General features: G+C 40.2%; 1 gene segment (V, D, J or C); it reads left to right on the top strand.

Moving 5' to 3' along the window:
• Positions 1 to 13,066: 13,066 nt before the first annotated feature.
• LOC133770510 (T-cell receptor alpha chain V region RL-5-like) lies at positions 13,067 to 13,627 on the top strand. The segment is given in 2 exon segments: positions 13,067 to 13,118; positions 13,245 to 13,627. Coding segments are annotated over 2 exon segments (435 nt in total).

Raw genomic sequence — 13,627 nt, 5'->3', positions numbered from 1 at the left:
CACAAAATATAAAGTAATGTTTCAGTACTAGTTATGTCATTAATTCACATAGTACAACACATTAAGGACAGAGATCCTAAATGGGTAGTAAGTGCACAGTGACCCTTGATGTTGATTTAACAACTGACACTCTTATTTATGGCGTCAGTAATCACCTGAGGCTCTTGTCATGAACTGCCAAGGCTATGGAAGCCTCTTGAGTTCGCCAACTCTGATCTTATTTAGACAAGGCCATAGTGAAAGTGGAAGTTCTGTCCTCCCTTCAGAGAAAGGTACCTCCTTCTTGAATGGCTAGTTCTTACTGCTGGGATCACACTGATAGAGATCTTTCATTTAGGTCATTTTTTTTTTTGCCAGAGCGTCTTGGCTTTCCATGCCTGAAATACTCTCATGGCTCTTCAGCCATATCTGAATGCCTTAAGGGCTGATTCTGAGGCCAGAGTGCTGTTTAATGCACTTGCCATTCTATGAACCTGCTTTGTATCCACTTCCCATGTTGGATTGTTTTCTCCTTTTTAATTCTATCACTTAGCTTTAGCAGACACTAGTCTTGTTTGTGTGATCCCTTTGACTCTTAATCCTATCATTATGATCAATTATGAACTGAAATGATCACTTGGACTAGGGAGATGGCATTGGTGCAAGCCCCCTTGATGGTATGAATTGGAATTCCCTGGCATGTTTCTAGCTCTACTATTAGAGGTAAGTCCAAGTAAGCATGTGCCAAACTGAGCATTTCCTCCCTCTCTTTTTTGATTTTTTTTGATTTAGTAAATATAAACTTCCAAAGTACATTTTATGGATTACAATGGCTTCCCCCCCATAATTTCCCTCCCACCTGCACTCCCCATCTCATGCTCCCTCTCCCATTGCATTCACATCAAGATTCATTTTCAATTATCTTTATATACAGAAGATCGATTTAGTATATATTAAGTAAAGATTCCATCAGTTTGCACCCACACAGAAACACAAAGTGTAAAAATACTGTTTCAGTACTAGTTATAGCATTACTTCACATTGGACAACACATTAAGGACAGATCCCACATGAGAAGTAAGTACACAGTGACTCCTGTTGTTGACTTAACAATTTGACACCCTTGTTTATGGTGTAAGTAATCTCCCTAGGCTCTAGTCATGAGTTGCCAAGGCTATGGAAGGCTTTTGAGATCACCAACTTCGATCTTATTCCGTCAGGGTCATAGTCAAAGTGGAAGTTCTCTCCTCCCTTCGGAGAAAGGTACCTCCTTCTTTGATGGCCCCGTTCTTTCCACTGGGATCTCACTCGCAGAGATCTTTCATTTAGGTCTTCTTTTTTTTCTTCCAGGGTGTCTTGGCTTCCCATGCCTAAAATACTCTCATGGGCTCTTCAGCCAGATCTGAATGTCTTAAGGGCTGATTCTTAGGCCAGAGTGCTATTTAGGACATCTACCATTCTATGAGTCTGCTGTGTATCCTGCTTCCCATGTTGGATCGTTCTCTCCCTTTTTTTATACTATCAGTTAGTATTAACAGACACTAGTCTTGTTTGTGTGATCCCTTTGACTCTTAGACCTATCAAAATGATCAGTGGTGAACTGAAATTGATCACTTGGACTAGTGAGATGGCATTGGTAAATGCAACCTTGATGGGATTGAATTGGAATCCCCTGTCACGTTTCTAACTCCACCATTTGGCAAGTCTGATTGAGCATGTCCCAAATTATACATCTTCTCCCTCTCTTATTCCCACTATTATATTTAACAGGGATCACTCTTCAGCTAAAATTTAAACACCCAAGAATAATTGTGTGTTAATTACAGAGTTCAACCACTAGTACTATACTAGAACACTACACTAGAACAATATTATGCTAAAATAGATAAAGTATTACATTGTACATCAACAGTCAAGACAAGAGCTGATCAAGTCACTGTTTCTCATAGTGTCCATTTCACTTCAACAGGTTTCCCCTTTGGTGCTCGGTTCGTTGTCACTGATGAGGGAGAACATATGATATTTGTCCCTTTGGGACTGGCTTAATTCACTCAGTATAGTGTTTTCCAGATTCCTCCATCTTGTTGCAAATGACTGGATTTCATTGTTTTGACTGCTGTATAGTATTCTATAGAGTACATGTCCCATAATTTCTTTATCCAGTCTTCTGTTGATGGGCATTTGGGTTGGTTCCAGGTCTTAGCTATTGTGAATTGAGCTCAATAAACATTAAGGTGCAGATGGCTTTTTTGTTTGCCAAATTAATTTCCTTTGGGTAAATTCCAAGGAGTGGTATGGCTGGGTTGTATGGTAGGGTTATATTCAGGTTTCTGAGGAATCTCCAGACTGACTTCCATAGTGGATTTACCAGTTTGCATTCCCACCAACAGTGGGTTAGTGTCCCTTTCTCCCCACATCGTCTCCAGCATCTATTGTTGGTAGATTTCTGAATGTGAGCCATTCTCACCGGGGTGAGGTGAAACCTCATTGTGGTTTTGATTTGCATTTCCCTGATTGCTAGTGATCTTGAACATTTTTTCATGTGTCTGTTGGCCATTTGGATTTCCTCTTTCGAAAAATGTCTCTTGAGGTCCTTGGCCCATCTCTTAAGTGGGTTGTTTGTTTTGTTGTTGTGGAGTTTCTTGATTTCTTTGTAGATTCTGGTTATCAACCCTTTATCTGTTGCATAATTTGCAAATATTTTTTTCCCATTCTTTCGGTTGCCTCTTCACTTTCCTGACTGTTTCTTTTGAAGTACAGAAACTTCTCAATTTGATGCAATCCCAAATGTTAATTTTTCTTTGACTGCCTTTGTTCCTGGGGTATTTTCCAAGAAGTCTTTACCTGTGCCTATATCTTGCAGGGTTTCTCCAATGCTCTCTAATAATTTGGTGGTGTTGGGTCATAGATTTAAGTCTTTAATCGATGTTGAGTGAATTTTTGTGTAAGGTGAAAGGTAGGCGTGTTGCTTCATGCTTCTGCATGTGGAAATCCAGTTTTCCCAGCACCATTTATTGAATAGACTGTCCTTACTCCAGGGAGTGGTTTTGGATCCTTGATCAAATATGAGTTGGCTGTAGATGTTTGGATTGATTTCTGGTGTTTCTATTCTGTTCCATTGGTCTATCCATCTGTTTCTGTCCAGTACCATGCTGTTTTGATAACAACTGCCCTGTAGTATGTCCTGAAATCTGTTATTGTGTTGCCTCCGCTTTGTTTTTGTTGTACAAGATTGCTTTAGCTATTCGAGGTCTCCTTTGTCTCCATATGAATTTCAGCATCATTTTTTCCAGATCTGAGAAGAATGTCTTTGGTATCTTCATTGGTATTGCATTGAATGTATAAATTGCTTTTGGGAGAATGGACATTTTGATGATATTGATTCTTCCAATCCATGAGCATGGAAGATTTTTCCATTTTTTGGTATCCTCTTCTATTTCTTTCTGTAAGGTTTTGTAATTTTCATCGTAGAGATCTTTGACATCTTTGGTTAAGTTTATTCCAAGGTATTTGATTGTGTTTGTAGCTATTGTGAATGTGACTGATCTTAGAAGTTCTTCCTCAGCCGTGGCATTGCCTGTATATACAAAGGCTGTTGATTTTTGTGCATTGATTTTATATCCTGCAACTTTGCCAAACTCTTCTATGAGTTCCAATAGTCTCTTAGTAGAGTTCTTTGGATCCTCTAAATAGAGAATCATATCGTCTGTAAAGTGGGATAGTTTGAGTTCTTCCTTCCCAATTTGTATCCCTTTAATTTCTTTTTCTTGCCTAATAGCTCTGGCTAAAACTTCGAGACATATATTGAATAGCAGTGATGAGAGTGGGCATCCCTGTCTGGTACCAGATCTCAGTGGAAATGCTTCCAACTTTTCCCCATTCAAAAGGATGTTGGCCTTGGGTTTTTCATAATTGCTTTGATTGTATTGAGGAATGTTCCTTCCATACCCAGTTTGCTTAGAGTTTTCATCATGAAAGGGTGTTGTATTTTATCAAATGCTTTCTCTGCATCTATTGAGAGAATCATATGGTTTTTCTTCTGCAGTCTGTTAATGTAGTGTATCATGTTGATTGTTTTGCGAACATTGAACAATCACGCATACCAGGGATAAATCCCACTTGGTCTGGGTGGATGATCTCTGATGTGTTGTTGCATTCTATTGGCCAGAATTTTTTTTGAGGATTTTTGCATCTATGTTCATCAGGGAAATTGCTGTAATTCTCTTTCAGTGCTGCATCTTTTTCATGTTTAGGAATTAAGGTGATGCTGGCTACATAGAAAGAATTTGGGAGGATTCCTTCTTTTTCAATTGTTCTGAATAGTTTGAGAAGAATTGGAGTTAGTTCTTCTCTAAATGTCTGGTAGAATACAGCAGTGTATCCATCTGGTCCTGGGATTTTCTTTGTTGGGAGGTCCTTTATTACTGTTTCAATTTCTGTATCAGTTATTGGTCTGTTTAGGTTTTCTATGTCTTCATGGTTCAATTTAGGTAGGTTGTATGTGTCCAGGAATCTATCCATTTCTGATAATTTCCCTGTTTGCTGGCATACAAGTCCTTATAGTAATTTCTGATGATTCTTTTTATTTCTGTGGTGTCTGTTGTTACGTTTCCTTTTTCATCTCTGATTTTATTGATTTGGGTCTTTTCTTTTTTTAATCAGTTGGGCCAATGGGGTGTCAATTTTGTTTATTTTTTCAAAAAAACAGCTCCTTGTTTGGCTGATTTTTTGTAATGTTTTTTTTGAATTCAGTCCTGTTGAATTCTTCTTTGATTTTAATTATTTCTCTTCTCCTACTAGATTTGGGTCTGGTTTGCTGCAGATTTTCTAGATCCTTGAGATGAATTGAAAGCTCATCTATTTGGTGCCTTTCCAATTTCTTGATGTAGGCACCTATATAGCTATAAACTTTCCTCTTAACCCTGCTTTTGCTGTATCCCATAGGTTTTGGTATCATGTGCTGTTATCCTCATTTACTTCCAGAAAATTTTTGATTTCTCTTTTAATTTCTTCTATGACCCACTGTTCATTCAGGAGCATGTTGTTCAATCTCCATGTGTTTGCATGCGCTCTAGGGATTCCCAAGTTGCTAATTTCCAACTTCATTCTTTTATGGTCTGAGAAGCTGCATCATATGATTCTAATTCTTTTGAATTTGCTGAGACTTGCTTTATGGCCTAGTATGTGGTCAATCCTAGAGAAGGTTCCATCTACTGCTGAGAAGAATGTAAATGCTTTATGTGTAGGATGAAAAGTTCTGTAGATATCTGTTAGATCCATTTGGGCTATAGTTTCATTTAAGTCTTCTGTCTCCTTGTTAATCTTCTGTCCAGTTGATCTGTCTATCTCTGAGAGTGGAGTGTTGAAGTCCCCCAGTACTATTGTATTGGGGTCTAGGTCTCCCTTTAAGTCCCTTTACAAATCTTTTAAATAAACCCGTGCCCTGTAATTAGGTGCATATACATTGATAATCATTATATCTTCCTGTTGCATTGATCCCTTAATCATTAAATAGTGCCCCTCTTTGTCTCTCTTATCAGTTTTTGTGGTAAAGTTTATGTTGTCCGATATTAAGATGGCTATGCCAGCTCTTTTTTCATTTCTGTTGGCATGGTATATCTTTTCCCAGCCTTTCACTTTCAGTCTGTATGTATCTTTTTTGGAAAGCTGTGTTTCTTTTAAGCAGCAAATAGATGGGTTTTGTTCCTTAACCCAATCAGCCAATCGGTGTCTTTTAACTGGATAGTTCAAGCCATTAACATTCAATGTGACTATTGATAAGTAGTAACTTTGCCCTGCCATTTGCCAAAGATTTTTTCTAATATATGGTTTGAGATTCCTGTGATCTTTTGCTGTGTGGTTTTCTTCCTTTACCTTCTTTCATATTGGTTACCGTGTTTCTGTGTTTCTGTATGTAACACATCTTTAAGCATCTTTTGCAGGGCTGGAAGAGTGGCGACAAATTCTTTCAGTTTCTGTTTGCTGTGAAAGGTCTTTCTTCACCTTCATTCATAAATGAGAGCTTTGCATATAATATTCTGGGCTGGCAGTTTTTCTCTCTTAGTACCTGGGCTATATCTCACCAGTCCCTTCTAGCTTGTAGGGTTTCTGATGAGAAGTCTGCTGTGAGTCTAATTGGAGATCCTCTGAGAGTAATCTGACATTTCTCTCTTGCACATTTTAAGATCTTTTCTTTATGTTTCACTGTGGTGTGTTTAATTATGACGTGTCGTTGTGAGGATCTCTTTTGGTCATTTTTATTAGGGGTTCTATAAGCTTCCTGTACTTGGATGTCTCTGTCCTTCTCCAAACCTGGGAAATTTTCTGCTAGTATGTCACTAAAAAGGCCTTCTAATCCTTTCTCCCTCTCCATGCCTTCAGGAACTCCTAGAACCCAAATGTTGGTTTTTTTTAACAGTATCCTGTAGATTCCCGACAATATTTTTTAGATTTCTAATTTCCTCTTCTTGTCTTTGGTTTGCCTGTTTCCTTTCCTGTTCTCTGTCTTCTAAGTCCAATATTCTCTCTTCTGCCTCACTGATTCTGTTTTTAAGGCTTTCAACTGAATTCTTCATTTCATTTTGATTTCTCTTCAATATCTCAATTTCATGTTCTACTAAATTCCTCATTTCATTTTGATTTCTTCTTCTTATTTCATTTTTATGAGAGAGATTTTCTGTCCTGTCCTTTATGGATTTCTGTACTTCATACATTTGTTTTTGATTACTTTTAATTGTTCTTATCATAAATTTTTTTGAATTCCATACCTTGCATTTCTTCTATCTCATCATCTTCATAATCTTGTATTGGAGTGTCTTGTTCATTTGGGAGCATCATGTTGTCTTCCTTGTTCTTGTTTGCTCAGTTTTTGTGTTTGTTGTTTGGCATTGTGGTGATATCATTTGGTTTCTTCTTTTTTTTTTTTTCCCCGTTGTGGTGACTTTTCTCATTATACTATTACTCTAGATTAAGTGGACTCTCTGCTTTTGGTGAATCTCTAGAGGCTTGTGGTGGGTGTGGCCAGATAGCTCTGTTCAGTTCTTCAGGGTTAAGCGTGTGCCAAAGGTGACACACCCATGTTTGGCGTGGTAATTCTTCTCTCTCTCTCTCTCTCTCTTTTTATTCAGAAGGGTAGTAATTCTGCTCAGCTGAGCTCTTCTCCTCGATGGCAATCAGTGCCCGAGCGCTAGCCCCTTTGGGTATAATATTCATCTGCTCTGTCCCAAGGACCACACAAAGGATCTGTGCAGTTTTCAGTGTAAGCTCAGATTCCCCTGCAATGTCTCTCACTGGGTAGCCAAGGACACTCAAGTTTGTGAGCCTCCCACCGAGACTACTCACCTCTCAGCCATACTGTGAGTTCTCCCACACGCCCTCATTTTTTTTTTTTAGAGTCCCAGGTCATAAGCTCCACACATTCACTAGGTCCTGTTATTACTCCCCACCAGAGTCAGGTGTTTCTATTTGGCTGAGGGTGGGTGCAGCCCCGAGCTGGCACAGCTGTTACATATGTCTAAAATGGCACCTGCTCTATTGTCTTGCATGCCTTTGTAAGGTGTATGAGTGAGAGAATCCTCCATATCTTGCCTTTTATTTTTTTTTCTCTCCTGTAGTTAATGTGGTGTACTTTACCCACTGGCTTCAAGCCTCGTTCCCTCTAGGCTCTTCCTGCTGCTTTTCTGCCAGTGTCTCAGGCTGCTGTGGTTCCGCCTCACTTCTCTTTCCAGTGCTGGTGTGGAGGAGACTCTCAGCAGCAGGGCTCCTGAGCCATGGGTGCCCATGGCCTCCACGTTGATCCACCAGGTCCCTCTAATTCCGGAACAGTTCCCTGTGCAGTTTTTTCCCAAACTCAACCCTGAGACTTCACTATCTCCACTTTTATTAAACTATCTTTTCCTGGACTCTCAGTGAGCTCCCTCCCTATTCCGCCATTTTGGAGCCCCCTCTTCATTCTTTATACAGAATATTACACATAACCATGAGAAAAATTGCCACACTGTGCTATGTAACACTGGGACCTGTGACTTCTATCTATCCAACTATTTTTTTAAAAAAGATTTTATTTATTTATTTGAGAGGTAAAGTTACAGAGAGAGAGAGAGAGAGAGAGAGAGAGACAGAGAGAGAGAGACAGAGACAGAGAAGTCTTCTATCTTCTGGTTCACTTCCCAAACAGCCACAATGTAGGGAGCTGAGCTGATCCAAAGTCTGGCGTCAGGAGATTTTTGTGTGTCTATCACATGGGAGCAGGGGCCAAGCACTTGTGTGTCTTCTACTGCTTTCCCAGGCCATAAGCTGAGAGCTGGATTGGAAGAGGGCACGAACTTGTGCTTGTATAATGTGCTGGCACCACTGGTGGCGTCTTAACCCACTAAGCCACAGTGCTGATCTTATTGGAATTGTACATATGAAATACATGAAATCTGTTCTCTTTGTGTTGATAAAATATTTTTAAAAATGATGATGATGATGATGATGATGATGATAGGGATAAACACTTACCTGTTTTCTTTATAATTTCTCATCTTGTAACTAGATGATCATTCTGCACTGGCTACTTACATACTGTAAGTCAGTGGTATCACAAGGATGGATTTACACCCTTATTACTCTCTGTGTGGGATTCAATGAGTGCATCCCTTTGTAACTGATTTTAAAAACAGGAACTTACAGCTATTGATGCCAGGCATATGTTGTGAGCTGAGGACATCTTTATTATTATTATGTAGCCAACACTGTCATTTCTTTTTTTTTTGTCATTCAGATGCCTGTTTTTTTAACTTTTATTTAATGAATATAAATTTCCAAAGTACAGCTTATGGATTACAATGGCTTCCCCCCCCCATAACTTCCCTCCCACCTGCAACTGTCCCCTCTCCCACTCCTTCTCCCTTTCCATAAACATCAAGATTCATTTTCAATTATCTTTATATACAGAAGATCAATTTATCATATATTAAGTAAACCGTTCAACAGTTTGCATGCACACAGAAACAGAAAGTGAAAAATGCTGTTTGAGTACTAGTTATAGCATTAAATCACGATGTACCGCACATTAAGGGCAGAGATCCTACATGAGGAGTAGGTGAACAGTGACTCCTGTTGTTGACAACAAATTGACACTCTTGTTTATGGCATCAGTAATCACCTTAGGCTCCAGTCATTGTTGCCAAGGCTATGGAGACCTTTTGAGTTCACCGACTCTGATCATATTTAGACAAGGTCATAGTCAAAGTGGAAGTTCTCTCCTCCCTTCAGAGAAAGGTACCTCCTTCTTTGATGACCTGTTCTTTCCACTGGGATCTCACTTGCAGAGATCTTTCATTTAGGTCATTTCCTTTTTTTTTTTTGCCACAGCAACACTCATTTCTATCAATTTCATTTATCTGTGTATTACTTCCTTTCTTAACTGACTTTCGATTGTTATCAAGAAGGAGAGATCCCTCATGTCATAGCATGTTTGGTTCCTAATGGCAGAATCTGTGGGTTTTGGCTGACTTCATCTGGGGCTAGTGTTGGTGTCTCCTTGTTCCATGCCACGTAGAGTCACTGCCCCAGTGGTGATACGATCACTATGCTGCTTATATTTGAGGCTTGGGAGCAGTACACAGAAAACGTTTGTGGGAAGAAAGGGGAAGAAATTTAGACAACGAGACAAGAGAATTTGAGGGCTCTATATGTCTTAGGGACTCCCAGTCCAAATGTATTACTTTATTTTTTATGACTTATTTATTTTTAAAAAGTTTTTATTTAATGAATGCATTTTTATAGATTTTAGGAATATAGTGGTTCTTTCCCCCATACCCACCTTCCCACCCCAACTCCCATCCTACCTCCCTCTCCCTTTCTGATTTCCTTCTTTATTATGGTTCATTTTTAGCTTGATTTTATATACAGAAGACCAATTCCATGTTAAGCATAGATTTCAACAGTTTGCACCCACACACACACACAACATATAGAGCACAGTTTGCGAAACAAAATTTGCAGTCGATTCTTATAGTACAATTCATTAGGGATGGAGGTCCTACATGGGGAGTAAGTGCACAGCGACTTCTGTTCTCCCTTTAACAATTAACACTCTTATTTATTTATTTATTTAATCTTTTATTTAATGAATATAAATTTCCAAAGTACAGCTTATGGATTACAATGGCTCCCCCCATAACTTCCCTCCCACCCGCAACCCTCCCCTTTCCCACTCGCTCTCCCTTTCCATTCACATCAAGATTCATTTTCAATTCTCTTTATATACAGAAAATCAGTTTAGTATATATAAAGATTTCAACAGTTTGCCCTCACATAGCAACACAAAGTGAAAAAATACTGTTGGAGTACTAGTTATAGCATTAAATAACAGTGTACAGCACATTAATGACAGAGATCCTGCATGATATTTTTTTAAAAAATGATTAATTTTCTATGTAATTTCCAATTTAACACCAAGGTGTTTTTTTTCATTTTCAATTATCTTTATATACAGAAGATCGATTCAGTATATATTAAGTAAAGATTTCATCAGTTTGCACCCACACAGAAACACAAAGTGTAAAAATACTGTTTCAGTACTAGTTATAGCATTACTTCACATTGGATAACCCATTAAGGACAGATCCCACATGGGACGTAAGTACACAGTGACTCTTGATGTTGATTTAACAATTTAACACTCTTGTTTATGGCGTCAGTAATCTCCCTAGGCTCTAGTCATGAGTTGCCGAGGCTATGGAAGCCTTTAGGGTTCGCCGACTTCGATCTTATTCTGACAGGGTCATAGTCAAAGTGGAAGTTCTCTCCTCCCTTCAGAGAAAGGTACCTCCTTCTTTGATGGCCTCGTTCTTTCCACTGGGATCTCACTCGCAGAGATCCTTCATTTAGGTCTTCTTCTTCATCTTTTCTTTTTTTTTTTTCCCAGAGTGTCTTGGCTTTCCATGCCTAAAATACTCTCATATCCTCTTCAGCCAGATCCAAATGCCTTAAGGGCTGATTCTGAGGCCTAACACTCTTATTTATGACGTCAGTGATCACACAAGGCTCTTGCCATGGGCTGCCAAGGCTATGGAAGCCTTTTGTGACCATAGACTCCGTCAGTATTTGGACACGCAAATGCCGTACTCTAATCACAATCAGCACAGCAGAGAAATTTGGGATCAGGGAATGATGGACTCTGGTCACTGGCCCTGGGACATGTCAATCAGAAGGGGATACGGGGAGGCCCAGTGGTAACTGTGGATGGGCTTCTTAAGTTCATAAACTCCCTGAGACAGCCTGCTTTGCTGTGTTATTAGAGTGTGGGTATCATTCAGGAGTTTCATCACATTTTTCAAGAGTCAGTGCACTGTGAAAGATGCTGATAATCTGAGTCTGGGTAAGAGTCACGTGAAGAAAGGCACTGAGAGGATGGCAGGGCATTGATCAACAACCCAGGGAGAGGATGAGGAGGGAGCCAAGACATGACTGGGTGTAGCAGAATTTACAATAAATAACTTCCCAGGGAGGAGCTAGTGTTTTTGTGTTGGTAACAAATGGGGGGAGGTAATCACCACCTGGCAGTACACATTCAAGGGGATGGGCCCAAGAGTCCAGCACTTCTTCTATTTTAAAGGTTTATTTTATTTATTTGTAAAGGCAGAGTTACAAAGAGGCAGAGGCAGAGAGAGAAAGAGAGAGAGAGAGAGAGAGGTCTTCTATCCACTGGTTCACTCCTCAAATGGCTGCAACAATTAGAGCTGCGCCAAACTGAAACCAGGAGCCAGGAGTTTTTCTAGGTCTCCCACATGGGTGCAGGGTACCAAGGACTTGGGGGCCATCTTCTACTGCTTTCCCAGGCATATCAGAGAGCTGGATTGGAAGTGGAGCAACTGAGACTCAAACCGGTGCCCATATGGGTTGCTGGCACTGCAGACCAGGACTTTAACCCACTGTGCCACAGTGCCAGCACTTCTGTGTAAAATCCTGACTCAGTCACTGATCAGCTATATAGTCTTGGATGAGTGGTTTCAGTTTTCTTAGGACACATTCACAATTGTTGTATGTTTGTGAAACGTCACAATACGGTTTACTACCTGGCTAGGGTGCTTGGCTCTCTATGCCTGAGAGAACAGCTGGAAGAATCTGGTCCCTTCAGGCATCTAAGACAGCTCTCTGCATTATTAATTAGCATGACTCTACACCATACTCCAGTAATAAATAAACCACAAAATCTCTGTGAATTAACAAAGAGGGCATTATATCCTGCTCACACTGACTCTGATGTGTGTGGGGTGCCCTCCTGTTGCAACTTCACCAGCCTTCAAAGAGGCAGTGATGGAAAAGGATGAGGAGGTCAGGATACCCCTTGCTCCCTTTGTCCACTGGAGAGCATGCAAAAGTCCTGTTTAGAAGACCAAGGTAACTGTCTGGGTTGCAGATAGTTGTGGGATGAACTAGCATCATGGTGTGGAGATCTGAGAACATAAACTGGGTGGCATCTTGGTAACACAGGTAATGACAGGCCAAGCAGATCCCATGCAGAGTGGCCTTGGGAAGCCTGAGGACTCCTGCCTGCAATCTCATCCCTTATCACAAACCCGATGTTCATGCCTCTGCCTATATTTACTATTACTTTTATTAGTTGAGTTTAATTTTATTTATAAATGACACATGTATACAAATTTATAAAATACAATGTAATTTTTAAAAAAGCTGTACTCCATGTTATAATGCAGTATACTTAGTGCAACAATCACATCAAAAGTTTAAGATTTCTTTGAGGTAAAAACTTCAAAATCTTCTCTTTTAACTTTAAATATCCTGAGAAAAGGAGTCAAATGTGAGAGCCATGATGCAAACTGCCAATGCTTGGACTAACCACAAGAGGGCGCATCTTTCTTCAGATGAGGCTTATTTTCCACATGACCTAAGTGGTTTGACAGGTGCATATTTTGTTCCCTCTTCATTATTGCAACTGCTGCAGGGCAGGAAGGCTGTCTTTCCAAGGAGCAAGGATTTCCCAGGAGATCCTCTCAGAATCCAGGTTCTAAAACTGGAGTCACCCTGACATCCGGGGTGCATCCAAGGACTTTGTCTTACTCCTAGCTCACCAGCCATGCTCTTGGTGTCTTGTTCAGTGACTGTGGTGGTCTTGCTGATAACTGTGAGTAAGTGATGTTTGTTTTTTTAAAATTATTTTCTGTTCCTAGATCTTGGTGAAGATCTCTAGCCCCACTTCCTCCCGGGACTGTCCTGTTGACATATTCCTAAATAACACATCTTACTTATTTTAGGAAGGACGAATGGATACTCAGTTACACAGACAGAGGGACCAGTTATCCTCTCTGAGGGCTCATCTCTGACCCTGAACTGCAACTACCAAGCCAACTATTTGGATGTCCTTTTCTGGTACGTCCAGTATCTCAATCAAGGTCCTCAGCTTCTGTTGAAAAGTGGAGCAGAAAACCAGAGAATGGAGCATGAAGGTTTTCACGCCACTCTTGTCAACAAGGACTACTCCTTCCACCTGCACAAATCCTCACTGCAGTTATCAGACTCAGCTGTGTACTACTGTGCTGTGGGAGACACAGTGAGAGGAACCACAGGGGGAGCCGAGCACAAACCCAGAGGCGTGCAGCTGGGGCTGGGGGTGGCAGCCCCGGGAGGGGAGAGCTAG

This window comes from Lepus europaeus, chromosome 11 (assembly GCF_033115175.1).
Source record: "Lepus europaeus isolate LE1 chromosome 11, mLepTim1.pri, whole genome shotgun sequence".
In the NCBI taxonomy this organism is placed as follows: Eukaryota; Metazoa; Chordata; class Mammalia; order Lagomorpha; family Leporidae; genus Lepus; species Lepus europaeus.
The sequence above is the reverse complement of the archived record's forward strand: the minus strand, read 5'-3'. Positions and strand labels throughout refer to the sequence as shown.